This window comes from Sturnira hondurensis, unplaced genomic scaffold, assembly GCF_014824575.4.
Source record: "Sturnira hondurensis isolate 20B ecotype Veracruz unplaced genomic scaffold, ASM1482457v3 Scaffold0018805, whole genome shotgun sequence".
In the NCBI taxonomy this organism is placed as follows: Eukaryota; Metazoa; Chordata; class Mammalia; order Chiroptera; family Phyllostomidae; genus Sturnira; species Sturnira hondurensis.
This window is the reverse complement of record NW_028091436.1, coordinates 1,439,661-1,467,582: the sequence shown is the minus strand read 5'-3', so window position 1 is coordinate 1,467,582 and position 27,922 is coordinate 1,439,661. Positions and strand designations below refer to the sequence as shown.

The following is a 27,922-nucleotide window of genomic DNA, read 5'->3' as shown; positions in this document are numbered from 1 at the left end:
AGCCTGTTTGTAGTCTGTGCAATAACATTTTTTTCTCTTTGTAATTTAACAGACACTTTTGGAGACTGATAGGCTGGAAGTCAAACAAACATCCAGAGCAGAGCTTAGGTTCTTCGACAGCCTTCTTTGGAAATAACTCGCTGCCACAATGTCAGCACGCACGGCACACAGTCGAAATAACGGTGATGTCCTCAGCACTTCTCCTTCCCAAAAGGGCTCATCTGCGAACAACCTCAGCCTCAGGAGCAGCCTGAAGCTGCGCGTGAAGTCAGACATGTGTGAGCGTGAGAACGATGACCCGTCGCTGGGCTCTGCCGGGAGGCGTGGAGACATAAACTGCACCTACGTTATCTCTGCCTGTAAAAGGCCCGGGGATGCGGCCCTCACCCCTCGCCCTGCTGGCCGACTGGCCCTTCAGAGGAGAGTTACAAGGAGCAAAGAGTCCTCGCTGCTCGGGAGTGAAATGGGAGAGTCGCCCAAGAAAGTGGCAGAAACGCGCCTCACGCTGCAGCGGCGTGCTCGGACCGGCTCCACGGACCCGCGGACAGCGGTGCGTGCCGTGGGAGGAGCTCCGCGGGAGACCGCTGCAGGCCCAACAGCGGTCAGTGCAGACACCAGCTCACTCACTGCACCGTTGGCACCCTTGACTGCAGGTACGAAAGACACTGAGCTGGTGGCTGGTGAAGAAGGGAAGGAAAGGCTTTCCACCCCCCGCCGGGCAGACGACAGTGCGACACTGACGTTGAAGTGCCTGAGCCACAGCACGCCTGTTGGTCCCCGGAGTCGGACTGAAGTTGTGCGATCAGGACACTTGGCCACGAAACCCGTGCAGAACAAGTGGGATCTCGGGGTGTCGGGACCGGGAAACTTGCGTCATACAAGCACTGGGAAGGACATCGCGAAAAACACAAATGAATTTGGGAGCCTAGAAAAAAGGACACCCACCCAGTGTCCCGCGGAAGGCAGGCTGACCCCGTGGAGCTGCACGCCGCAGCTCAAGAAGCCAGCCACGGCTGCCCCAAAAGCCAGCACGCCCGGCGGCCAAGTCCAGCCAAAGCCGGAAGGCTCTCTTCTCGCAAACAAGAGGGAAGGGCCCCCAGAACACACACTCCCTCCCCCGGAGGAAAGTGCGGGTCGGGGCGGCCCTACAGAGAGAGACCCCTTAAAGGTGGAGAGCAGCCAGGTGACCGTGGCCGTGCGCGTGAGGCCTTTCAGCAAGAGGTACGGGTGTTTTCGCACAGAGAGAATCGCGAGGCTGTGTTGTAGTCTGCTGGTCATTTTGGGTGATTGGCTGTAAAGGTAGAAAGTTGAAATCGCCACAATTTGCAAACGCAGGTTTTTCTAGACCTGCTGCTTTTGGAAAGCCTCTCACGCGGTCTGCTCTCAAGTGTGCACCCTACAGTGGGGTTGCCGGCCGCCCCTTCACAGGCGCCGCCGGGGTCTCTCACCACAAAGGGGTCCTTCCAAACCCTTCCGAGCGGCAGCCGTCCCCACCGGCACCTCTGATGCAGGTGCTTGTCAGGGCGGCCACTTGTCAGACGCGGTTCTGATGGCAGAACGGTCTCTCGTTGAAGTGTCATGGGCAGGGCAGGCACAGGTGACAAGTCTGGGTTGAGAAGATGGACGTGACAAAACGTGCTCCTGGCATCTAGTCATTTTCAAACACTTTGCGGGGCGACTGGACAGCCCAGTTGGTGGCTTTCCCCTCTTTGCGTATGAGCAGGAGGGTCTGCTGGCCACTGTGCTGGGCTCAGCCTCTGGTTAGAACCTGGACCGTCAGTGGTCACAGGCAAGTCACACAGCGAAACACGGCCTTTTGGGGACAGAGTGGGATTGGTGATAGGAGGGCCGAGAGTGCGCAGTCAGAGTGGGGAAGCCCGACAGAAAAGCCGCAGGAGTCGTGGAGGGGAGCGAGGCAGTCAGGGTGAGGGGGGCAGGCTGGTGGGGCCGGGCCCCGGGTGGGTGGAACGTCCCTGGGCTCAGTGGGTGTGCCCTGTCAGCACGGTGGGTGCAGGATGCGCCCCCCCCCCCCCCCCCCNACCCCCCCCCCAGCGAGGTGGCTTCCAGGGCTGATTCTGATCTGAAGCAGAGTCGGGGGCAACAAAGGGACATCGGGGGCCAGACCAGGACATACTACCTTCTGCGGATCTTGAGCAAGTTAGAGATTTCCTCCGAGTCTGTGGTGCATGGAGGGTGGACGTGAAGGTCGTGGATCTGAGGGTGGGAGGGACCCATGGGGTGGTGGGGACACCGCGAGTCACACCAACGTTTACCTGGGTTTGCTGAGATGACCCCTTTCTGTAGATTCGCACATCTGCAATCGCTTTACAGCGTGTTATAAATAAGTGTCTGGCCTTGAACCAGGTGTCCGGTGGGTCACAGGAGTGGGAGAGGGAGAGTCTGAGAGGAAAGTGTGGGGAGACCGTGGGAGCCGGGTCGGCTTTCTGGGGACAGGCCTGAGCTGCACTGTCCCCCGCAGAGCCCAGCCCTCGGTCTGCACACACACCGCAGTCTGTTTGCGGCTCAGCACTCTCCACGGGAAACAAAGGTGTGAGCTTGCCCCGGAGGACGGCCGCCCTCACCGAGGCCCGCGGTGCCGGTGCTGCTCACACCAACAGCAGTGACGTGGCATTTTCCTCTGCTCCTTCCGGAAGGGAGAGGGATGAGGACGCGGCCCAGGTGGTCTTCGTGAACGGGGAGGAGATAGCCGTGCGACACCCTGACATGAGGCATGTGTACACCTTCGTTTACGACGTCTCCTTCTGGTCCTTTGACGAGGGTCACCCGCGATACGCCAGCCAGGCCGCAGTGTACGGGACCCTGGCGGCGCCCCTCCTCGCCCGCGCCCTGGAGGGTTACAACGCCTGCCTCTTCGCCTACGGGCAGACCGGCTCTGGGAAGTCCTACACGTGAGTTTCCTCGCAAGTGCAACTCTGCAGACAGGTTCACATTTTTTTGTTTTAATCTTCACCTGAGGACACACTTACTGATTTTAGAGAGAGGGGGAGGGAGTGAGGGAGAGACATTGGTCAGTTGCCTTTCATACCTGCCTAGACCTGGGACTCAACCCAGAGCCCAGGCATGGGCCCTGACTGGGAATTGGACTGGTGACCTTTCAGTTTATGGGATGAGGCTCCACCCACTGGACCACACCAGCGGGGGCGGTGCACACCCTCCGTGAGAAGCACTGTGGTTGACAGGAAGCACGTTTTGAAACCACCTGGGTCTGGGCTCCAGTCTCCTGGGTTTTCCAGACCGGCTCCACGAACGTGGTGCATTTGCTCAGCCTCTGGGCTTCAGTTCACGTGGCCCCAGGAGCACCGTCAGCCCCATTTCGCCATGCATGTGTTTGTCACCTGGACCGGAGCCCGGTGAGGCTCTGTCGTGAGTGTCGTCCTGAGAATTAGAAGTCAGCCACCTGGCTGGAGGTTCCACGGGCACGCCTGCCCGGAAGGGAGCAGTGGGCGGTTCCACCGCGGCCACACTTTGCGGAGGTTTAACCGTGGTGCAGGGACTGTGCTGGAGCTTTCTCACACAGCCCTCCACACTGGAGAGTTCTCGTGGGCCCCCTTTTTAGTTGAGGACACGAGGCTCACTGGGGCCAAGTGTCTGTCCAAGGTCCCAGAGCTGACGAGGGTGGAATCGAGATTAAGCTTGGGCTGATGGGGCTCCAGAGCCCTGGTCCTTAGACACGAATGACGAGGTTTAATTAGCTGCTCCCGCGCCCTCCTCAACCTGGTTCCACAAGCAAGAGTTTTAAAAACCTGGTTCGTTTCACTTCTGCTCTGTCCACATTGTACTTTCCAGGATGATGGGGTTTGGTGAAGAACCAGGAATAATACCAAGATTCTGTGAAGACCTTTTTGCTCAAGTAGCCAAAACCCCAGAGGTAGGTCCCCACAGGACCTGCAGGCCTTTGAGTGGGGCTAGAGAGGAGGCTGAAATTCGGTCCTGCGTGGTCTGGGCTCAGCTCTGGCCCTCGGCCGGGCACCACACTGGTGGGAGACCCCAGCCCCCCGGGTCAGGTGGCCGCACTCCAGGGCCCCTTCTCCGCCTCCCCAGCCTTTCCCGGGCCCTGCTGCCGGTGGGGCCACTTTGTTCCCGGCCAGGATCCCTCATTAGGGGTCTGGACGTCTGGTTGCTGCTCTCGCCCACCAGAGGGTGTGTTTCTCTGCTCTGGGGCCTCATGGAAAGAGGCTTGTCTGATTTCCATTGGGCTGTTGGGCTGTTGGAGTTTTTACATGTTCTGGGTGCTGGGCTCTTATCAGGTACACACTTTGCAAAGAATGCAAAGACTTTAGAAGTGAATTGCATGCTGTTTCTGTTCTGACCAGGCTAAATACCACATTGAAATGAGCTTCTTTGAAGTATACAATGAGAAAATCCATGACCTTCTGGTTTGTAAAGGTGAAAGTGGACAGACAAAGCAGCCGGTAAGGTCAAAGCCATTTATTATTGGTCTTAATTTCTGCTTTCGTGATGTGTGTAGTTATGCTCGATCTTGAGATGACACGTGTGGCCCAGGCTTCCCCGAAGGGCTGTTACGGGACGGCGGTGCCGGGCTGCGCTGTCTGACTGCATCAGCGCTGCTTGAATAGTGGGGGTTCAGTTCCTTATTCAGTTCCACCTTCTTATTTCAAGCAAGTGTTGTGTGAATTAAAGATGAAACACTTGTCCCAAGATGTGGCTGGGCAACCTAACCACTCAGTCCCCAGAGTCCGCAGAGCTCACACTACCGCAGTGGCAGACAGATGTGCTGTTGCTGAAGCCATGGGTTCCGCGGGACTGTCTGGCAAACCGCTGTCCCGTAGGTAGCGTTTCCTGGGAAACTGAAAAAATTCACAACTACGTGAGCTTTCTAAAAAGCTGCTGTTAGAATTAAAAGTCTTTAATTCTGAAAAGGGCCTCGGAGCGCAAGCTGCTGTCTTCAGAGGCCCCTGCTCTCACCCCGCCCCCTGACTGGGGAGACACCCCAGACTCCAAACCTGCCCGGGCGTTCTCCTCTGTGTCTCTGCGTGGCTGGGGGTTCTGGTCGCAGCGCGCGAGCCGCGTTGTGTAAGTGGACACGGTGTGAGGTGTCTGGGCTGTAGCGGACATGGTCTGCAGAGGCACGTCAGGCCCATGAGTGGCGGCTGCCGTGGGGGGTCGGTGTGCACAACCCGGGACGGGGGGACATGGGGACACTGGGCAGCCGCCGGGCCTGCGCAGGTGGCGGCTCGGATGCAAGGCTGTCTCAGTGCCTCTGGGTCCACGCCTGAGAAGCCACAGGTCTAGTTCTGTGCAGGGCGAGGACACCTGCACGTTAAACTCAGGACGCAGGAAACGCCACCGCACACTGTGTTCCGTGCGCATTGTCTGCACCCTCACTGCCGCTCTGCTTGCTCCCTGCAGCTGCGCGTCAGGGAGCACCCTGTGTCCGGGCCGTACGTCGAAGCTCTGGCCGTGTAAGTAGTGTGGGGGCTCTGTGTTGGCCTGGTGGTCAGGCCCTTCTCAGCCCCCACGGAGGCCTGGCCTGCAGCGTTCACCGTGCTGAGTGGGAAATACTGCCCCATTCTACTCTTCGCACCGATTCCTCCAAGCCGACCAGGGGAGGAGGGGCTCTGATGTGCTGCACGCCCCGAGTGTGAGGCAAGATGAGGGTCACTCACTTCTCCTGTCCACAATCCGAGAGCTTTCTAGAAGGACGGGGCGTGGTGAGGTGCAGACGTAGCTCATCCAGGGAATCTAGGGTTGCGCTGCAGCCCACACACACCAACATGCCCCCACTCCCGAACACACTGTACGTGTCGCCGTGTGTGTGCCCGTGGTCTTAGGCCTAGACTTGCACTCTGCTGGGTTAGGGACAATCACCGTGTAGCTCGCGAGAGCAAGAGTGCAGGCGGCAGTAAAGCCGATTCTGTCTTCCTCCTTTTTGAACACAGGAATGCCGTCAGCTGCTACTCTGACGTCCAGGTAAGGGGGGTACTTTGTTTCTTCCACAGACAGAATGATCGTGACCACATGTGTATGAAAGAACGTTTCTCCTCCCCCGCCATCTGCGTCAGCAGAAGGTCAATCTTGCTGCTATCTCTGAGACTTGCTCTGCCGAACCGGAAGTGAGGGTTCACTGTCGTGTCAGCTCAGGGTCACGGACACTGCCTGTGGAAGTTGTCACTCTCCGACTCCCAGTGCAGTGGTGGTGGGCGGTGGGCGGTGGGGGCATGGGCTGCCGGATGCTACACATTGACTGATGGTCTCCGTTTATGAACCAGCACACGTGTGTCTCCGTGCCGCTCAGGGCACGTGCTCCCGGTGTGACCCGGCCCCGCCGACCTCTCTCCCCAGGGCTGGCTGGAGCTGGGCAGCAAGCAGAGGGCCACGGCCGCCACGGGGATGAACGACAAGAGCTCCCGGTCCCACGCGGTGCTCTCCCTGCTGATGACCCGCACGCAGGTGGGCCGCCCGGGTTTCTCTGGATCTGGGGGGGGGGTCAGTGCGAGATAACGGGTCTAGGAGAGCCACACAACGAGGGGACCAGTTGTGGTGTACGTGGCTCTATGTCTTTCTCGCTGTGTCAGAAACCGGTAATATATTCCGTTGATTTGCCATGGTGTCATTGGTATTGCCTCAGTATGCGATGGTACGTTATCAGTGACACGTGGGACTATTGGACAGTATTCAGAAAATTGTATCGGAAAGTAAAAGGTTTTTAAAGACTCAGCGTGGGTCCCGTCACTGCAGTCAAGCCCCTCTAAACATTTAGTGACTACCGTCTCAGCTGTGTCACAACCCCTGAGTCTGTGTCATGTGAACAGTCCACAGGGCCCGCGACAGCTGTCAGCCACCGAAACTGCATAGTATTTTTTACGTCTGCCGAGTGTGGCACTGACAGTTCCTCGAGGCTCTTCGCCGCCGTTGGGTGTTTATGTTGCTTTTAAGCCCTTGCTCCTTTAATGCTGGGACACACAACCCATCTGGGGCGTGTCCTCGATGTAGTCGTGTCCTCCGGACTTCGTCCCTTCCAAGTCAGGCCCTTCCTTCTGGCCTGTCCCAGTGCTGTGCATGCAGCCTGGGTTCCTTCGCGGTGGCCCCTTATCGCAGGCTCGGGGAGGACCCTTTCAGAAACAAGTGGCTGGCTTGTACCCTTGTACAGCTCTCCCTTTTGAAGGCTCATGTTGGCAGCAAGTCATGGGGACTTACCATGTGTCCTTTCCATGCCGTTTTGCCACAGACGGAGTGTGTGGATGGGGAGGAGCTCGAGCACAGGGTGACCAGCCGCGTCAACCTCGTGGACCTGGCAGGCAGCGAGCGCTGCGGCCCGGCTGGGACCTGCGGGCAGCAGCTCAGGGTGAGGCGCGTCCCCAGGGAGCGGGGCACCTCCCAGGGCTCGGTCTCTAGGGGACTGTAAACGCAGTAGACCCGCAACGACAACCAGGTCTGCACTCGCCTGCAGCTCCTGGGCCGCACTGCAGGGATCGGCGGGAAAGCCGCGCTTTGGGGTGTGAGTGCTCTCTAGTACAGCTGGTGGTTTGGGGGAGACGGGTTAGTCTGTGGCCATGGGGGAGGAGCATGGTTGCGGGGCAGGTGCGTCGTGGGGCAGGTGCGTTCCCGGTAGTGACTGGGCACTGGACTGCGCTTTTCTCCCGCACACAGGAAGGTGTGAGCATCAACAAGTCCTTGCTGACTCTGGGCAAGGTGGTGTCTGCACTCGCCGAACATGGACGCCGGAAGGGAGTGTTTGTCCCCTACCGCGAGTCGGTGCTCACATGGCAAGTGTCCTTTGAACTTGAAAGGGTCGTTGTGTAGCCTGGGGCCACACCGCCTGGGCTGGGCCTCCCTTTGGGAGGTGGGCGGCGACCGCGCTGCCCTCGGAGCAGCAGCGAGGAGGGAACCAGAAGGGAACGGGCCACGCAGGGATCCGCGGTGTCGCTGTCAGCAGGCGAGCTGCGCCCGGAGGCCCCAAGACACACACGGACTACGAGCAGCCAGGCCGGACGGTTTGGGCGCGAGTTTCTCACCAAGGACACGCACTGCATGCACTTCCGATCCCTCACCCTAAGGCTGCACCCGCGGGGTTGACCGCCCGCCCCGAGGCCCCGCGCCGCCACCGCACAGCACCCTCCCTGGCTGCTGCCGTGGTGTTGCCCCCGCAGACCCGGGCAGGAGTACAGGATCCGTTTAAAACCCTCGAAAGTTAGGAGCCGTGGTGTTCACTCTTCATGAATCAAGACGGACTTTTTAGCCGCGCACCCTTTTTCCCTCTAAAATAAGGCCTTTGCGTCTAGTCGGAAACAATGCTTGAGTCTGTGTCGGTGCGGCATCTTCACCATGCACCGGCTCCACAAGGCCGTGGAGTAGCGCTGCACGGAAGTGACCGAGACAGCCGGTCCTTTTCCGGAGCTGCCCGGAGCGCCGAGTGCCCGGGCGCCACCGCTGCCCGCAGTGGAACCCTGGGTGCAGGCGGCCGCACAGCACGCACAGCACGCAAGCGCCGGCGGCGCCGCAGTGCTCGCGAGATCTGGGGGGAGCTTGTGCTGGGGCCAAGGGCGCTGCACAGCCTCCTGGGCCCCCCGTGCGGCTTCGTGCTGCCCGGAAAGTCGCCGATCGGGGCCGTCGAAGCGGAGCCTGATGACGGTCTTTTCTCTCGAAGGCTGTTGAAGGAGAGCCTGGGCGGCAACTCGAAGACGGCCATGGTGGCCACGGTCAGCCCGGCCGCCAGCAGCGTGGAGGAGACCCTGAGCACGCTGCGCTACGCGCGCCAGGCCCGCAGCATCGTCAACGTGGCGCGCGTGAACGAGGACGCGAGCGCGCAGCTCATCCGAGGTGGGCGGGCGGCCGGCGTGGCGCGGGCTCCCGCGCAGGGCGAGGCCGGGTGGGGGTCCGTGGGCATCGGAGGGGCAGGGAAGCCGAAGTTGGAGGAGTGTGCCAACGGCGGGAATTGTTCTATATCGAGTACCACCGGTCATGCGAGTTTCTATAAATATTTAGACCTGAAAGCAGAAATTGAAAAGCTGAAAGCGGCCCAAAGGTGCCATCCGAACATCGACCCGGAACGATACCGGCTCTGTCGGCAAGAAATAACTGCGCTGAGAATGCAGCTGCATCGGCAGGAGCGGGACATGGCGGAAATGCAGAGGTGGGCGGCGGCGTCTGTCCCGGTGGTGGGACGCGACGGGGCAGGGGGTCCGCGCGCTGTCCTTCCCGTCGTCCCACGGGGATGCAGCAGCCGCCTGCAGTCCACCTCGTTCGTTCCCAAGTGGTTTCGTAATCCCTGTGGACTGTCTGTTGACTCTTAGTCACGTGGATGTAAATATACGTGTGTGTGTTTGTAGCTCTTTTATTTTGTTTGTCTTTGGAAAGAGCGTGGAAAGAAAAATTTGAAGAAGCGGAAAAAAGAAAACAGCAGGAGATGAAGGAGTTACAGGTACGGTCTCGCCGTTCTCACTGACGGAGAAGGTGCGGTCGCCGGGAGACCCGTGCTTGCTGCGCCCGATCCACCGGACGCGGGGCTGGAGGGGGTCGGTGCAGTGGTGCCCGGTCAGGGTGTGACGGCTTCGGCCCTCAGCTCGCGGGACAGCCCGTAGACGAGCGAGCTGCACAGCCACTCGCTAAGTGCCTCTGCTCTGCGGGCGTGGGCACTTCTCCTTCCTTAAGGCACGAGGGAGACTCGAACATTTTATAGGGACCGGTCCTGAGGGGGAGCCGAGCGGGCGGTCTGGGCAGAGGTCGGGGAGATCAGGGCAGTGTTTCAGGCGGTCGGTGGGTCTGTGAGGATGCAGAGTGAGAGGCTCCCCGGGGACGGTCTGTCCAGCTTCCGGGAGAGGCGGGATGGGAGTGGGGCTTGGAGGCAGGGTGAGCGTCGATGGGGGCGGGCAGGAAGCGCGGGGCCAGGAGGCAGCTGCTGCAGGGTGGGGAGCAAGGGGTGTGAGGGGCCCGGAGAGTGGGTGTGGCCCTGCGTCATTGCAGCGGCGTGGGGAAGGCCAGAAGGAGCTAAGTGGGGGGTGGTTCTGGTTTGGGGGTAAGGGCTTTGAGTCTGGGCCCAGGGATCTGGGTTTACTCTGTAGGGCACAGGAGGTCTTGGGAAGTGTGGGGCCAGGAGCTGGGTGTTTTGAGGACGTGTTCGGGAGTTAAGTCTGGTAGCAGGTGGAGGGGACTGGAACTGGGCGAGACTGTGGAGCAGGGACCTTGAGGAGCCATCCCGGTGTCTCAGGTGGTTCAGGCCCTGACGTCAGGTGACAGCTGTGAAGGGTGTGGCTCCTGGCAGAAAGGACGGATGGGTCAGGGGAACTGGCCCCGCGTACAGACGGCGGGTGGGAGTGTGCGTGGGCCGGGGATGCCGCAGGACAGAGAGGGAGCCTGGCAGTTGAAGAGAACCGAGGTGCGGGGGCCGACTCCGGACGTCTGCGAGGAGAGGTTCTCGGCAACCGTGACTCAGGGAGACTTCGAGTAGAGCGACCTTAGCGTCCAGCAGAGAGCCCTCACTGTAAGTGGATTTAGCAGCCTGGTGCTCATAGTCATGGGTGGCCTCGTCTCCACCCTCCACCAGAAAGCAGGCATCACCTTCCACATGGACGCCCACTCGCCAAGCCTGGTCAACCTCAGCGCAGACCCCCAGCTGTCGGAGACGCTGTTCTACGTGATAAAAGAAGGCACCACCACCGTGGGCAAGTGGGGCCCCACCTCCAGCCCCGACATCCGGCTGTCTGGGGTGCTGGTGGCTGAGGACCACTGGTAAGTCCGTCCTCTCAGAAAACACGGCACCTGGCCGGTTTCCCGTTGGTGTGCAGACCCCAGTCCAGGGTGTGGGGGCATCAGACTGTGGGGTCGTCCTTCACTCGCAGCTCTTACGGGAAATGGTGTCTGAGTGTCCTGTAAGGATGGGGTGGGTGTGAAGTCACGGCACCCTCGCTTGTGTCTCTGGTGGAGGCTGCCCGCTGGTGGGGAGGCGAGCTCTCTTGGTGCTGCGGGCACAGACGTGGAGCTGAGGGCCTGGGTGGACAGACCACCGTGGAGCTCCGTGCTGTGTGCACTCCGTGCCCCTGTGTCTGGCCTGGCAGCAGCTGCTGTTGGTGTAGTGACACATGTGTGACCTGTCTGGGGCCTGTTGTGTTCTTGGGAGACATCGCTACTTATGTGACTGGCTGTGCTCACACAGAGCACGTCCCAGAGTGGGGCGTCGCTGTTTCCCCATTTCCCCCTGTCCCGTCGATCCAGAGATGAGTTGCACTTTGGGGCTTTTTTTCTGTTCTCCGAATAAAATGACCTGAAGGACCACTGAGCGTCTGCAGCTGCTGCTGCAGAGTCTCACTTGCCAGTCGGGTCCAGCCCGGTGCCCTCATCTCCACTCCCCCCCCCCGGGGGAAAAGCTGCGGCACCCTGTCCCTTGTCTCAACTGTGTGTCAGCCCGGAAAGTCAGAAATGTAGAGAATAACACTGTAAATCTCGTCCATTTAGAGGTAAACCATTATCGATGTTTCAATGTTTTTGTTGAATTTTCTCTGTCTTGGGTGTTTTTTTCCCAAGCAATTATGCTGGAAACGCAGGCACTGCCCTTCCTCCCTGCCTGGTGGGTGAAGGGCCGGGGAGGCCGGGCTGTTCCGGCAACACTCCCGAGTGGGGTCGGAGGGTGGGAGGGAATCTCAGGTTGTGCTGTGGCGAGGGATTGGACCCTTAACACGGGGCGCACGGCCGACCGCCCCCGCTCTCCTCTGGCCCAGCCCGCCGTCCGTGCCGCCCTGGCAGCAGCGCGCTTCTCTCCCGCAGCACCATCCAGCGCGCTGGCGGGGCCGTGAGCCTCTTCCCGGTCGGGGAGGCCAAGACCTACGTGAACGGCAGGCTGGTTTTGGAGCCCACGGCGCTGCACCACGTAAGTCGGCGGGTGCCGTGGTGGGAGGAGGCGCTGGGCTCTTTCTTTGCGGTTCAGCCCGGGAACTCCCTGTCTGGCCCACCTGCCGGGGCGGTGAGGGGCCTCGTTGGGTCCTGGTGCTGACTTGGTGTCTGCAGGAGGGCCTCATGGCCTGCCCGCCGCTGCCGTCAGGGGCCTACACTCCAGTCTCCTCGCTCCAAAGCTGGGTGATGACTCGCTGTTAGGAGGAGCATGGGAGACGTGTGGGGCATGGGCCCCGCGGTTGCTGGCGTGATGACAGCATGAGCAAGTGGTGGTGGCCGTGGCCCTTGTGTCTCGCACTGACGCCGTGCTCTGTGGGGGCCCCGAGTGTGTCAGTTCGTCCGAGCGGTTTCTGGGTCCCACTTGCCACCAGCAGTGACTCTCGTGTGTGCTCCAGGGCGACCGTGTGGTGCTCGGGGGAGACCACTACTTCAGGTTCAGCCACCCAGCAGAGGTCCAGGCAGGGAAGAGGCCGGCCGGGGCAGACGCCCCGGCACGTGAGGGCCCGGAGGACTTTGAATTTGCCAAGAATGAGCTGCTCGCGGCCCAGAGAACGCAGTGAGTGTCATGGTCGGTCTGCAGCAGTGAGGGGTCTCGGGGGGGGACGGGGGGCAGCATCCACCCAAGTCCTCAGGGAGCTCAGCACACGGGGCTCAGCGGCTTGGCACGGGTGCCTCGGCCTGGGTGCTGCCTCCTGGGCACCCACGTGGGCTCCACAGACAGCTGTCCAGCAGGTGCTGGGCGCGGGGGCACTGGGGGGAGGCGTGGCCCCCGGGCCCAGAAGTGGACAGTTTCGACCATGTCCGGCCCTGTGTGGAGCCTGTGGGTGACTCACAGCCCCGACCAGGGACCAGCGGAGCTCTCTAGAGGATGCGAAGGCATCGTTCTACGGGAGGCCTCGGGGACAGTCGGGGGCTCATGTGGACGGGGGACCAGGGTGGGCTGCCCTGCAGGTTCCTGTGGGCAGTGTGGTGGGTTTAAACAGCGTCCTCGGAAGCTCCAGGGTGAAACGGGCCTGAAGGAAGGACTGAGTCTGGGTTTCGTCTGAAAGACATGGGGTCACGGGGCAGTGCAGGCGGACACGAGACGGACGAGAGACAGTGTTGTGTGCTGGGGGACGAGGACGATGAGGGATGTCAGCGTGGTGACCACAGGGGTGGACAGGGCAGGGGGTCCGGGTGGCCAGTGCGGGCTGCTCGTGCTTGTGGCGCGACCCCTTCAAAGTCCGGCCTTGCTCGCGCCTTCCTCTGTGCAGCACGCAGCCCACCGTCTGACCTTCTCGGGGGTGGGGGGCAGCTCAGTGGTCTGCATGGGTCTGCGTGGTTGTGCAGCCCACCCCTGCTGGCTCCCGCCTCCTTGTGGTCCCCTGACCCCCGTCCTGTGCTGCCCCTGCAGCTGGGGGCATCGTCTGCCACGTGAGTGCACACGGTTCGGGCTGCGCGCATGCTCTATGCCGCCACCCGTGCCCTGTGTGTGCACAGCCACGTCAGTCCTTTTCTCATCTGCAGCCCGGACGTGCGGGACACTGGTGGATGCAGTGCTGCCCCTGCTGCACAGCGCCCCCTGGGGGTGTCCGCTAGAGTGTCCACTTGCGCCCTTGCTGCCCCGCACCCCTGGGGCCGCCTGCTCTCACCCAGCGCACCTCCCTCCTCACGAGAGCGGGGTGTGTGCTCACGTGTCCGCACACACGTGCTGAGGGGCACACGCGCACCCCCTCCCCCTCTTCTGTGGTCTCCGTGCAAACGGCGCTCCAGCCACTGGCAGTGTGAGCGCACCACTGACGGCGGGTGGGGGTTCGGTTCTGAGACGTGTGCTGCTGTTCCACGGGAGACACGTGCGCACAGTGGGGGGGCCGAGACTGGGGTAGCTCTGAGGTGGGAGCCCCCGCCCCGTACTTCGCAGGCTGGAGGCGGAGGTGAAGGAGGCGCAGCTGCGAGCCAAGCAGGAGCTGCTGCGTGGCGCCCAGCTGGCCCAGGAGGTGGCCGCGCAGGAGCTGGCCCAGCAGCGGGCCGCCTACGAGCACAGGATCGAGGCCCTGGAGGCGCAGCTGGTACCGGCAGGCTTCTTCCTCCCGTCCACCCCAGTGGCCCCTGTCCCTGCGAGCGGCTGGGGAGGGTGTCGTGGGGGCAGCACGTCCACAGCGGGGGTCGGCCTCAGGTGGCACACGGGAGGCTTCTCAACCCACGTTACTTTCGCTCTTCTGCACCCCCTCTGCCGCGTCCATCAGGGTCCTTCCCCTCCCCCAGGGTCTCAGTGCACACCAGGGCCTTGATAGGCGGTCCCCAAAGCAGAACATCGTCTTTGATGATGTTCTTCCCCTCCCCCAGGGTCCCCTCCCCCAGGGTCTCAGTGGGGAAGCGCCCAGAGCTGCCTGGCGGAAGGGCTGGCCTCCAGCCACGTGGGCCCCCTCCCTGGCCACCTGCTCCCCCAGGGACCCAGGCAGAGACTGTCTGTCCATTGGGGGTAGCTTTTAAAAAAGGCTTTGTATTTCGGCCCTCACTGTTTTTATTACCATCCCTGGAAGAAAGAGGAGTCCCGGAGGAAGGAGGTGCAGGCGATAACCAACCAGAAAGCCGCCCACAGAATCGAGGAGCTGGAACAGGCCAGGCGGCGTCTGGAGCAGGAGGTGCACGTCAGCAGGCGGCGGCTGGAGCTGGAGAGTCTGGCTGCCAAGCAGGCGAGTGCCCTGCTGCGGCGGGGGCTTCTGTCACCCCCCCCACCCCCAGTCGGGGACACGGCCTGCCGGGTCACGTCACTCCAGGGGAGAGTCGAGGGTGTTCTATCAGCTCAGGGGGCAGGGCTTCCTCCAGGGGCTGAGTTCACAGTCCACAGGGCCACCTTTCTTTCTGTCCACCTGGTGGCCTTTCTTCTTCCGTGCGGTGGTGGCTCTCCGAGTGGCATCCTAGGCCAGTGGGGGACTCAGAACAGGTGCGGGCACTCTGAGCGCAGGTGCGGGGTCTGACGGTGCCTGAAGTGTGGTGGCCACCACTGTGGCGTCTCTGCCCTCCTGTCTCGGACCTCAACCTTGTGGTTTATTGGGAAGGGCAGGTTCATTCCTCTCTCATCCAGGTTTGGGGTGGGGGTGGGAGAAAATGGTCCAGAACCCCGATTCCGGGCGCTGTACTAACTCGGTCCCGTGTCCCAGGTCAGCTCTGGGGCACAAAGAGCACATGCTCCCCCCGCCTCCCCCGGAGTTCAGGGGGAAAGCAGAGCCATTTCAACCCTGGGAGCGCTGTGAGTGGGCTGCCACAAGGCTTCTTGATGACCAGGGAAGGGTTTGGGGGCCTTTTAAATGTAACTTTTTTATTTAGTCAAAGGTCCTTGGATGTGAGCTTTTTTGAGTTTTTCCTCTTTTTTTCTAAAGGTTTTTTTAAAATTTTATCAGTGGAAAACAAAAGATTAATCTTTGCTATCAAAAACCCCTGCCCTGGCTGGCGTAGCTCAGTGGATTGAGCGCGGGCTTTCGAACCACAGGATCGCGGTTCGATTCCCAGTCAGGGCACATGCCTGGGTTGCAGGCCAGTTCCCAGCAGGGGACTCACGAGAGGCAACCATACATGGATATTTCTCTCCTTCTTTCCTTCTCTCCTTCCCTTCCCCTCTAAAGATAAAGAAATAAAATCTTTTAAGAAAAAACAAAAACAAAAAATAAACCTAATGATTTTGTTGAAGGGAAAATCACCTTGTAAAGATACTTTATGTATCTTTAATGGCCTTCTGGGCTTATCAAGTGTGTCTAAGGTGCAGTTAACGACCGTGCGTTGGGGTCCTCAGCCTGCTCTGCCGTCTCCCTGCGCGTCTCTCACGCGTGTCCTGCAGGCTCTGGAAGACCACAGCATCCGCCACACGAGGATCCTAGAGGCCCTGGAGGCTGAGAAGCAGAAACTCGCCGAGGAAGTACAGGCCCTGCAGCGCGGTCGGGGCACCGGGGACGAGACCCCCACAGGTGTGTGTGAGACGCCTGAGCCGGCGTCTTCCGAGGCGGGGTCATTCCGTGTGGCCCCCGCAAGGTTAGCGAGAGTTGCCTTTGTTCGTTAAAAGCGTTTTGTTCCAGATGTTGCTGACTTCTGGATCTAAAGTGTGTGAATGACTACTCTAAAATACTCGGTTTTCAGAGTAGTTACGTAAGCAGGTACCAGAGACAGCTGCAAGTCTTGGGTCAGCACGCACCGTGTTTTACACCCCCTCCTTGCGGCCCTCGGCTCTTTATCTGTGGGAGGTGCTCCAGCCGCGGCGCTTGGGCGTCCGTCTCACTTTGACATCGTTGCTGCGTGCCCTTGTGTGTTTCTGTGTAGAGCACACGTGTTGTTGCTGGGACTGGGGTTTTCACTGGGAAGTTCGGTCCCTAGAAGTGCAGTGGTCCCCCGCAAGCCCCCGAGTGCCCGCCACTCGGTCAGCCGCCTCGCTGCGTCGCTGCGTCAGCGGAGCGCTCACCCCTCTCTCACTCTTTGAGGCGCGACCGCGGCGTTACTACTGCCCGAGAAACACTAGTGATTTCTTACCCTCCTTAGGTGCCTGGTCCGTAGTCAAACTTCCATGAGCATTTGTATGGTTCCGTGTTTAAGTTACTTTCGAACTGTTGGTTCTCTCCCTGTTGAGAGGAACAGGGAAATGCGGGGTGTAAATGCGTGTCTTGCTGCTGTTAGGGCCTAACCCAGCCGCGCAGTGAGCACCCGGCCTTTTAGATTCACGCAGACAGCGAACCTCGTTCTCCCGAAGAAGTGTTCACGGTGGAGCCCTGGTCGTAGGTTGGAGCGAACCATATAAAAATGCCTGTGGTAGAGTCTCCCGTTTAAGTTAGGAGAGTGGAGTCGCAGACTCATCCGTTTCCTTTTCATTGTTGTTTTTGTGTCCTGGTCATAAGTGTGGTTATGCTTTTAAGTTTTAGGCCGCTGTAAAAAGGACTGGTTCTGCATCAGCGAGGCTGTGGCCCATTTCCGTAGTCAGGGGACAGAAGGTCCCCAAACCTGTCGGAAGGGGAAGGGTAGTTGGTGGGGTCCCCTGTCCTCTGACCGTGTCACCCTGAGCAGCCTCAGGTGTGTCCCTGGCCTCCGCCGGGGGAAGACCTCGTTTTACGGGAAGGAGATGCTGTTTCACCCACGAGGGCGAAAACAGTGACCCCACGCTGCCCTCACCACGTGTGGCCCTTGGTTGAAGCCACTGGCGGAGAGCGGACGCCTCCCCTAGGGCCGCGCGCCCGGGCTGTGCGTCCCGCTCACGCCCGCGCCCCGCCCCGCAGCGCAGCCCGGCTGGGGCGCCCTGAAGCTGTCGCTGATGCTGCAGGAGGCCAACGCCGTCAGCCGCCGGCTCCACGGGCGGTTCGTGTTCGGCAGGTGGGCGACCGGTCACCCCGAGTGCAGTCACGCCGTGTCTGGGAGGGCTTCGCCTCCGTGTTTTCTCTAAGTTGTTATTTCTTTGGTTTCCCCCAAGACTCGGCTTTCGCAGCACCTGTCCTTGAAGGGGCTGGTGGGAGGGGCGGCCCCCCAGCTGGGCGGGGTGGGGTGGGGCCTCTGAAAGGGCTGTAGGGATGCCCAGGAGCTTCCCGTGGAGGTGAAAATCCATCAGAATTTCACATTGTAAAGGGAATGTCCCTGCTGGACATTTTTTAACCTGTTTTTTAGACATGATTTCACGGTAATAAACTCGTTTACCTGTGAAAAGATTTAATCGGGGTCCGTATTTCTGGGGAAGCTCCTCCCATTGGGCAGCTCCTGGCGTTGCGACCCGGGTGTCTCAGGGTGACCCTTCCGTGGTGTTTCCAGACACGAGCCGCCAGACAGAGGCTGCGGCGCCGAGGCCCGGGTCCGGGTGTGGAACCTGCAGCTGGGCGTCTCCACCGTCTGGAGCCTGGAGAAGTTCGAATCGAAGCTCGCCGCGATGAAGGAACTTTATGAGGTGCGGGCATTATTGAAATCCCTCTCAACCTCGAAATAAAAATGTGAAACTGACACGTTCTCAGGAAAGTCTAGCAGAGAAAAGGCGGGTCTTGTACCCAAACTGACCCCTATTAACAGCCGTGCACTTTTGCAGAAGGGTTCGTGCCGCACCTGTCCCCTCGCGGTTCTGCGGCTCTGACACCTGACACCGATGCCCAAGGAGGCAGGAGGTGGGGCCGGGGACGGGGCCGTTCCCACCGCGTTGAAGGGGGGCAGCGCCCAGCGCGACGCGTCCTCACGGGCTCTGCTCCCGTGCCCCGGGGGCTGTGCCGTGGGTGTTCGCGGTTCACTGTTTCTGTTGTCATGGCTGTGAAAATATCTCAGCATGTGATCTTTTTAATAGCTTCTGTCCTGTCTTCCTTCTTCTACAATTGCACTGAAAATGTGAAATTTCAGCCACACTTTGATGCTGACAATTTGATTGTCAAAAATATTGCCATTTACCAATTTTACCAGTTTGTTTTAATTTGTATTTAATAACTGGTGAATCTGAGGATTTCACTGTTTCCTTGTGGGAAAAGTGTGTGTTCAATCTGGAAAATAACAAAATGAAACAAAGGAAAGCAAATGAGAGAGTCATTAAAATAAAAGTGATAATGGATAAATTGGAAACCTGTGAACTCAAGCTCTGGTTCTTTGGAAAGGGGACCGCGGGGCTTTAGGGCCTTTAAACAAAGAATGTGAACGCCTCTTAAAATCCTGTTACATACGGAACCGTATGTAACAAACTTGGTCACTTTCCAGAAAGGAAAGACTGTGGTAGAGGAAGAATTACGGAAGTTGCCTTAGTCGACAAATAGCAATAAAGTGGGAAGTTTGTCAACAACCAGCCTCAAAAACCAACAAACAAACCCCACGGAGGGACGGGAGCTAGTCCCAGGCAGGTTTGTGAGGGGCCCTTTGGACCCTCCGAGGGCAGACGCCCCGTGAGCGGTCCCAGAGCCTGGCGGGTGACAGCAGTGTCACCGCTGCCTCGATGTCCGGTGCTCGGTCAGGACGAGCCGACACCCACAGGGCCTGGCGGGACGAGTCAGAGGGGCCCCAAGCTCCCTGCACTCTGAGCGCAGCGCCTGTTGGTCCAACCCAAACATGGGCTCACAGAGCGCCTGGCCGGGACCGGTGCAGGGTGTTCACGCGGAGACCCCGCAGCGCAGCCCCGCCACGGGGGCCGACCTCTGTCCCCCCGACGAGGCCGTGGGCAGGAAACGACTGCCTTGAGGTCACTGGGTCATTCTCGCCGTGGCGTGAGTGGCACTGAGACCTGCTCGGTGAGCCGCCCTGCCGACCACCTCACTTCCTGGTTTGCCGGTCACTGCGACGCTCGTCACTCACTTTTCCACGTAGTCGTACTGTCTCTGAGGCCAGTGCTGCGGAGTGTTCTGCTAGAGCTGTGTTAGTGGAGTTAAAATACACTGTTAATCACGGTCAGTGTGTCCAACCCGTAGCTGATTCTTAACATGGGGGATTGTCTCACTTCTCTCCCGAGGGTTTTGTCCTTTTTGTTCTTACTGTCTTGTAAATTACAAGCTTATTATTTGTGAGTTACTGACTGATTTCTGTTGCTGCTATTAATAGATCTTTTTATTTTTATTTATTTTACTTATTTACTTTTAGAGAGAGGGGCAAGGAGGGAGAAAGGGGAAACATCAACGTGTGGCTGTCTCGTGCGCCCCCTACTGGGGACCTGGCTTGCAACCCAGGCGTGTGCCCTGACTGGGAATTGAACCTGTGACCCTTAGGTTCCCAGGCTGCTGCCCAATCTATGGAGCCACACCAGCCAGGGCAGTAGATCACTTATATAAATCCTGCTAGCCTTAAATAATGGATTTTTTTTGACTAGGAATGTGATCTTTTTTAGACTTCTGTCAGATGACCTGTGATTTTGCCAATTTTACATTTTAAGTGTAACAGTACTTTAGAATGTTTTCTTACTGCTAACACTTTCAGACCCCCACGAGCAGGAACCGTGTCTGCTATTTTCGTAGAGTGACCGCACCAGCCAGAGCGAGGACCTCTTCTGCGACCCCGAGGACGAGTGGGAGGCTGATCTGGCGGGGGTCCCCGACTCCTCGCTGTCTAGAAGGAGGTGAGGACGCGTTGGTTACTGGCCTCCTGGTTCTGGGTGCGCAGGGGGCCACCTCCTCAGTTGGGAGGACTACCTGCCGTCCTGAGGGGCACGTCGGTGAGGGGCCCGGCAGAGGCTGCCCTTGGGCCTCCCTGAGTGACCGACTGTGCTTAGGGCGGTGCCTGCAAGTAGTGAAACTTCCTCAGTGAGCCCAGCGAGGTGAGGCCTTGATGAAATATGTCCGTGCAAAGTACACACGTGTGCACCCCTTTTCTTTAGAGAATCTGTGAGTTTGTGGTCTCACGCACACGCCTCCTGTGCTGGGGACCAACCCTCACACCTGCGTCCTCCTTCAGGAGCAGGAGCTTGGTGAGGACCAGGCGGGTCTCTGGCTTCCTGCACGGTGTCCAGGCTCCGTCCACCCGGAAGTCTCCTCCCTCCCGTGCACCAGGTACGTTTCCGGCACCTGCTCTTGCACCCCGAGAACCACGCCAAGTCCCGGCCCCCACCCTGACGTTTCATGTCCTGGAGCAAGTGATTTCAGTAGAAGCTTCCGCCTCCTCTGTAGTGAGGGACGGGCTGCCCCCCCGCCCCCCCATAAAATTCGTGCTGTGTAGTTCATCTTGGTGCCTGAGCGGCGTGGCTGATTGCAGGGTGGAAGGCGTGTGTGTGCACAAATGCTCAAGATTATTACCTTCTTGTGAGAAAAAGCCAAGTGCAGCAGATTATCTGCTGTTACCTGTGTGAGGGGGAGGAGGAGGGGGGGTGCACCCCAGTGCTGTCTCCCGCGTGGGGCGCTGGCAGGGAGAGCCCTCTGGAGACTCATTCCCCCTAGGGTGCCGCGTGCAGCTCTTGGCTCCAGAATAATTGCTTCAGGTACCAAAACTGCTAAAAGAGCCGTTACAGGATCCACCACTCTGCAGAGGACCCCCACTCCCATCAGTGCTGACTGCAGTGCTCACCGCCCTGGAGAGAGGGGGGCACTGTGAACTCATGCCAGCGTGGGAGGCAGCACCCCTGTCTGTTCCAGGCTCTTCCTAGCCCCCACCCCGTGCTTCCCTCCACCTTCCGTTTAGTTTGCTGGTTCTGTTCGCCTGCGGACCGGACCAGAATGTGGTCTTGCTCGTTGGACGAGAACCACTGCGCTCGTGTGGGGCGTCCAGGGTAGTAGTGCGCCTTCCCGAGACACGGAGGGGCTCTTCCAGGCTTGTCCGCCTGCTCGAGTCTGGGCGTCTCCCAGGGGTGCGAGGTGTCGGCCGGTTTTTATCACGTGGACACTGTTGTCCCTAACTGCCAGTGTTCTCGCCGGCTCGGTGTCTTAGGTCTCACGGAGAGGTAAGCGAAGAAGGCCGTTCGTTACCTGAAGGGCCCGCGGGATAGTTGCGTTCTCTGTCACTCACACTGTGGCCGAGGATGGGTGTCGTCGGCAGGGTGGCTGGTCTCAGGGAACTGCGTTTCCACCTTGGCGTCCAGAGATCGGGAGGGACCGACGGGACCCGGCAGCTGATTGTAGAGTGGGCCCGCGCACGCGCATTCGCTGGCGGTGCCGTGTGGGAGAGGCAGGCCGACGGGCGGTCTTCTGTTGCAGCAGGCTCGACGGGGGAGTCAGGCTGCATGAGCTCCGGTTCCTGGGGAGCCCGCCTGCCCGGAATCTGCAGAGACGCCATCGGCTCCTCGCTGGCTGTTCTCGAGCAGAGTCATGAAGACAAGACGGTGGCTGACAGCCTGATGCGCCACCTCCTTGAAGTCCATCGCGGGCTGCTCGCTGTTTCCCAGGCTCACGCGGACCAGGACGAGGACAGCCAGGATGACCGTAAGCAGGCCCTGCGCCGCGCCCACGGGGAAGGCATGGGGTCCCGGTCACGCCTTCCCCGTGTTGAGTGTGTGAGTGGCACAGTGTGAGTCCTTCTCTGTGAAGGGGCTTTCCAGTAACTTCCCTCCTTCTTTCAAAGTGTTCTCCTCCGACTGCGATACCCAGGCGCAGGTGGTCCAGGTCGCCTGTGCCTTCGGACGGCTCGCCGTGCTCGCCGCACACTGGCCGGGTGACGCCCCTCCCGGCCCCAGCGCAGCAAGGCCGGGGGACGGGCTGAGGCAGGAGGTGAGGAAGCTGGGCAGCTACTTACAGGTGTTTCTGCAGGTGAGTCGATCTGCTGACTGTTGTGGGAGGTGTTGACCACGTCCTGCCTGCATCTCCAGATGAGAGCGGTGGGGGGCTGGCGGGTGCAGAGCTAGGGGGTGGAACTGTGGTCCAGCTGAGGCCCAAGCCCGGCGGGGCGGGGCTAAGGGTGGTCTGGGCAGAAATGACGGGGCAGCCACCGAGCTGGCGCTCAGGGTGCAGAGGGGCATGGGGACCGTACACAACTCAGCCCCAACCCCCACTGGCATGTGGGGGCTGTCCTGTGGGCTCAGGTGAACTGCCCACACTTCCTGTCCCTAACCCCCCCCTGGAAAACAGAACCGTGCCTGCTGGCCGGGCCGCTGTGCAGATAGAGGCGCAGCGTCCTGAGACCGTACCTGTGAGTCCCCAGTCCGCGGTTTCTCCCTGTGACTCTCCGGAAAGGACACTCTGAACTCGTTAGGGGTGGAGTCCTGTGGCCCTGAGAGAGGTTTTGCAGAGGGGCCGGGGTGGAGGTTTCAGGTGCCTGGAGGGGACTCCCGCTGAGCCCAGGCGAGACGCACAGCCTCCGTGTGGTCAGCGTTGCTGGCATGCTCCGGAACACTGGCCGGTGACGGCACAGCTTGGGCGAGGCCTCTCGTCCCTCCTGGGTTTGTGCACGCTGGTGCACAGGCCTTGCCAGAAGGGGTGTCCCTGTCCCTTCTGTCCCCTCTCCCCTGCTCCTTCTCCTGGACGCAAGGGCACAGCTTTGTCAGCCACCATCAGGCAGGTGTAGGGACAGGAAAGGGCAGAAGAGCCACCGATGCGTCCTCTCTGGGCACTCACTCCCAGTCCTGTGTCACCACTCGTCCCTGCGCATGTGCTGCGTGGCCTGCTTGTGGGTGATGTCCCGGAGGGAAGAGGGGCCATGTGTCCTAGTCATCCTGCCACTGAGGGTGGCTGAGGCCGGCCTGCCTCGGTGCTGAGACCTGTGTGCGGCCTAGCACCGCATCACTGAGAGCGGTTTGTTTCCTTCACCCTCCCCCTTGCCTGCTCTCCCTGCCTGCCCTCCCACGCGTGGGCTGTCCCGGCCCATCGCCATCTCACAGGGGTGCTGCTCGGACCTCCCGTTGGTGGTGGAGGACGCTCAGAAGAGAGTCACCCGGGCCATGCTGCAGGCTGCGACTCAGGTGGGACAGCTGGCGGTTCTCAGCGGGAGTGACCTGCACCTCCCGCAGGACAGCCGAGGCCCAGGCGCTGGCCTCCAGGTGAGTGGGCGTGGGACGTGCCGGGCAGTCTGCAGTCCCCGCCCCAGCTCGCCGACTGTGGCTGGATGGTGACAGCCTGCGGGGGGGCTTTGCTCGGCCGGTCAGCCGAAGGACACTGCTGTCCTGGAGAGTTTGCGTCCGCTGGTTCGGATGACCCAGGCTGTGGAGGCTGCACCGGCCGTTACAGGGTCTTGGCAACACCATGTCCTGCGGCAGAGGACACGTCCCTCCAGCATGTTGGCCGTGGGGCCCATGGTGACAGACTGGCTGGCCCGCCTCCCTTACGGACTGTTAGTTTTCATGCGGCTTTAGTCGAGTTTCATAAGCTTGGAAGGGATTATTCCTGAAAGCAAACAGGAGACGTAGCCATTACTTAATGAATTGAAAAATCCGAAACCCCTCTAGGAGGACCTCGTGGGCGCCGTCCGGGCCGGTGTTGGCGAGGGGCTGAGCCTCCTGTTGGGCGGGGGACTGGAGAAGGCGGAGGCGCTCCGGCAGCAGCTCCTGGGGCAGCGCCCACAGGGCGAGGTGAGAGGGCGGGGGGCGCTGCGGGTGCGGGGGGCGGTGGAGAAAGTGGAGTTTCTAGGAAACAGTGCAGCTCCGGGAATGAGGTTTTCATAGATGTGTGATTTGAATTTGTGTTAGGTTATACTTTAGGTGAAGAGGCTGCTGGTATCACTGTGTCGTGGGACGTGTCCCCACATGCCCTTGAGTCCCTCTGCCCCTTTGGTTATCACTTTGTAGACCCTTTGGTGTCAGGCAGGGATAAGGCCGCAGCAGGTGGAGCGGCAGTGACCCCTGGTGGTCACTTGCTGTGTCTTTTCCCCCCCTTTGTTTCGGCCTCTGCTTTCCTGTGTAACAGAGCAAACCACCACGCGTCAACCCCGCCCCCGGGGTTCCCACCAGTCTCTTCAGGCCCAGTCCCAGAACCCAGGAGGACGAGGACCCCCAGTGCCCTGCACTGGGCCTCCTGGCCATGCCTCGCCACGTGAAAGTCAGGCCCGAGCAGCCTGGGGTGGGCGGGGGGGCACGCGGAGGGCTGGCTGTGAGCCCGGGGCCTGTGTTTGAAACCTGGTGGCACTCATTCGTTGTCACGCAGCCTCTGACCCCGCCTCCTCACTGTCACATGCAGTAACTAACACCTGTGTCTCAGGTGAGAGCCTGTCACTTCGAAGCCTCACCACTTTGCAAGGCAGGGATGCTTGGTGTCCCCACGGTCACAAGCTGGGTCCCTGTCCAGGCCCTGAGCCAGGCTGTGCCTTCCACCGGCTTGGCACCGAGCCCGGCGTGGGCACGAGTGGGGCTGAGCCGCTGGGCCCGCCCTGCTCCCTTAGAGAGAGGTGCGGTGAGCGAAGGCCAGTCTCGGGGCTGGGAGTGGCAGAGACTTGTCCAGAGTCTTGCTTCTGTGGCCGTGCATCGGCCCGTCTCTGCTGCCCCCTCTGTCCTGCTGCTGGCCGTCCAGCTGTCGTCCTGGTGATGATGCCAGCGCTCCGGCTTCTCGCCAGAGCCCCACCGCCTAGCTCCACAGGGTCTGAGGTTCCTGAAGCCCCACCTGTGTGACGAGATCTCTGGCGTTCTCTGCAGGTCGCCCGGCAGATGAGCACCCACACCGCAGCCTTCATTGGGCGTCTTGGACACACCTTTGCCGAGTGGAGAACAGTAAGGGCTGCTCGCTGCCGTCTTCCGTGGGCTTCGTTCAGGGTGGCATCCTCTCGCGGGGGCTGACTGGCCGGGGGACTGCGGTCTCACCCTCGGCCCAGCGACTCACGAGGCGGAGGCAGGGGCGGTCGTGTGACTGTCGGGCCAGTAACGGGAGCCGTCGTGTGGGCGGCGATCAATGTGGCCGTGCCCGCCTGTCCCTGCCCGGGTTTAGTGACGCTCAGCTTTCGCCTGGATGGTCCCCCTGGACTGGAAAGGCAGGTCTGGTGTCCAGTGTGCCCAGAACTTCTGGAACACAGGTCAGCTGAACAGGCCACTTCATTCTCCTGTCCCAGGTGGACAGAAAGAGTCAAACTAAGTGTGTGATCTGTGTGTTAGAGGGGGAGAAGTTTGTTTATGGCTTGAAAAGTTGTATCTAGGTAAAATAAATGGCAGCTATAAAGTTAAACTTAATGATTGAATACATTCTGTGACGTTAGGTAATAGTGGTCCTGTCGTTTTAGTCCATTCTCCTGGGATGGGGGTTGGACCTTTTTTTTACGATTTTATTTACTTATTAGAGATGGGGAAGGGAGGGAGAGAAACATCCGTGTGTGGCTGCCTCCAACACACCCCCTGCTGGGGGCCTGGCCCACACCCCAGGCAGGGGTGCTGAGTGGGAACTGAAGTGGCGACCCTGTGGTTCACAAGTCTGTGCTCCATCCACTGAGCCACACCAGCCAGGACTTCGGACTTTGGTTTACAGTGAATTGATTCTTGGTCTGAAACCCTGTTAGTGCTGTGCTTCGGCCTCGCTCGTGGGGACAGAGTCAGACCCTCCTCCTCGAGGTCAGGGCCCCGGCACTAAAGCCGCGCCGACTGTGCCCTGCGCCTGTCCTGTGCTTTTCCCGACGTTAACTTTATCCGCACAGGAGTGTTCCAGGGTTCAGGCACAGGGAGGCAGTTCTGGATGCGAAGACTTGGAGAAGATGGTCGCATGCGCCTCCGAATTTCTGAAGCTAGAGCGCAGCTTGGAGCGAACCGCCGAAGTGGCGCTTTCTGCCCTGAGAGGTGCGTGCCCCGCCGGTCGGTGGTGCAGGCAGCACCCTGCAGCTGAAGGGGTCTCGGCCGTTTTGTCCCTGGGAGCTCACTGACTACCCCCAGTTTCCAGCACAGGCCCCGGAGGGGCCGCCCACACGCGTCCCTGGCGCAGAAGCAGGCGCACCTGCCTCCCCTGGGTGGGCGGCCCTCAGAATGGCCCACACGCTTCCGCTGGCGCACACGAGCCACGGCGGGGCCCCAGCCTCCCGGGGGGACCCCTGCCTGGTGCAGGGGGGTTGGCGAGCTTGTCCTTCTGTGCAGGGCGTGGCGGCGATGCGGACCTCCTCAGGACCTGCGTGGAGAGTGTCTGCAGCACGGCCCGGCACGTGGCCAGGGACATGGGTGCTGCCTCTGCGGCCAGTTGCAGGGACCTGGAATCCGAGGCCCAGTTGCTCCTCCTCTGCTTCGAGTCAGAAGAGAGACCTGCCTCGCTGGCACCTGGGGAGGCCCCTCGTCTGACTGGTGGAGCGGGGCAGCTGCTGTCCTCGGCCGGGGGGCCTGGCTTTAGTGGGCACAAGGGCGTTCCCAAGCGCGTCTACGCGCTGCCCACCAGCGCCCCACGGAGCCCTCAGGGCCGCCCGCCCAGCAGGACCCAGTGGGTGTGAAAGGCGTGTGGGATCCAGGATGCGGTGTCTGCCTTCTTTCTGCAGGAGATGGCGCTGAGCAGGAAATGGCTGGCGGGGTTTCCAGGGTGTCGGTCTGCTTTGGGCCTCCGCGGGGCTTGGGTGGCGGGTGCACTGGGGACCTGCTTCGGATGCCGGGACGTTCCCCCAGACGTGCCCTCCCCCGGATCCTGGAGCCGGTCTCAGTAGGTGCTCCCCATACGCGACATCTTGGCGAATAGAGTGAATGGAGCAATCGACACTGAGCGAGTGGCCCCTCGCTGGCTTCTCGCGGCCTCCACATCCGTGTCTTTCGCATTTGCTGGCTGCTCCGTCCATCCGCCAGTTTGTAAATGGTTGGTTTCGGATGTGTGGGCCCGAGCAGCCCGTTACCGTGGTGGCCGTCTTCCCTCCCACCTGCAGCTCGCAGGCATGAAGGGAGGGGTGTGCGCATGGGTGGCGCTCCTGTTCTGGCCCACGTGGTGGCGCACCAGTTGTGAACCGCGGCTCCCCGGCGCGGTGCAGTCCGTCCTGGAACACGCCCCTCCCGGAACAGGACTGAAGACTGTGATGGCAAACCAGGGGACCATTTCCACGGTCATGCCTGGCCTTCAGAGGGGCCGCGAGATGCAGGCTGGGCCCTGTGTTTATGCGCTTGCGTGGTGAAGGTGGGAAGGCAGTGTCTGTGCACGATTCAATAAGGACAGAGATCTGTGTGCTGCGCCACGGTTTTAAAAAGAACTTGTATCTACAATCAAGTAACAAAGATGATGTTCTGCTTTGGGGACCGCCCATCAAGGCCCTGGTGTGACATTTGCACCGCGAGCCTGTGTGTAACTGGGAAAGCCACTTGGTGATTGGCTGGGTGACCCCGACGTGACCAGCGGGAAGGGATGCGTGCCAGGAATGCATGTGATGATGTCCCTGTCAGGGGCGCTCGTGGGAAACCCTGGCCGTGGAGTCACAACTGTGTCCGCAGACAGCGCGCGGTGGGTCCGGGTGTTCCGTGGCGGCGCAGCGCGGCGGACCCTGTCTTTCAGTTTTGCATTTGGCGTCTGAGCTTGTATACCCTCGGACATCTGTGTGCACTTTCATAGGTGTTCGCTCTGCCAAGTGGCCCTTGGGCCTGAGTATTAGGGTGCTCCCCGAAGGTCGTGCCAGTCTGGGGGACCTGCCGGAGTGTCAGCGGGTGGTTCTCATCTCCATGTCCAGTACCCGCCATGGCTTCACTGGTCAGGAACCATTTAGAGTCTCTGTACCATGTTGCACATACATTTACACTCCCCAGTGAACAGTTGCACTGTTCATAAATGAGCGTGTAAAATATATTTGCTACCGGGATCATGTGCGC

General features: G+C 60.4%; 1 protein-coding gene across 1 annotated transcript; it reads left to right on the top strand.

The window, feature by feature from the left end:
- The first annotated feature begins 54 nt into the window (after positions 1 to 54).
- Positions 55 to 26,997, top strand: KIF14 (kinesin family member 14). The gene is made up of 29 exons (XM_037070531.1): positions 55 to 1,221; positions 2,655 to 2,909; positions 3,808 to 3,889; positions 4,335 to 4,433; positions 5,392 to 5,444; positions 5,922 to 5,952; positions 6,325 to 6,432; positions 7,211 to 7,327; positions 7,633 to 7,748; positions 8,630 to 8,802; positions 8,968 to 9,115; positions 9,340 to 9,403; positions 10,526 to 10,710; positions 11,743 to 11,845; positions 12,264 to 12,424; positions 13,769 to 13,916; positions 14,391 to 14,543; positions 15,686 to 15,812; positions 17,106 to 17,199; positions 17,629 to 17,761; positions 19,788 to 19,888; positions 20,224 to 20,318; positions 21,459 to 21,680; positions 21,820 to 22,004; positions 23,072 to 23,230; positions 23,636 to 23,758; positions 24,815 to 24,889; positions 25,801 to 25,939; positions 26,231 to 26,997. The coding sequence occupies exons 1-29, from the start codon at positions 149 to 151 to the stop codon at positions 26,572 to 26,574; spliced, it is 4,866 nt and encodes a 1,621-aa protein (XP_036926426.1). The 5' UTR covers positions 55 to 148; the 3' UTR covers positions 26,575 to 26,997.
- The last annotated feature ends 925 nt before the right edge of the window (positions 26,998 to 27,922 follow it).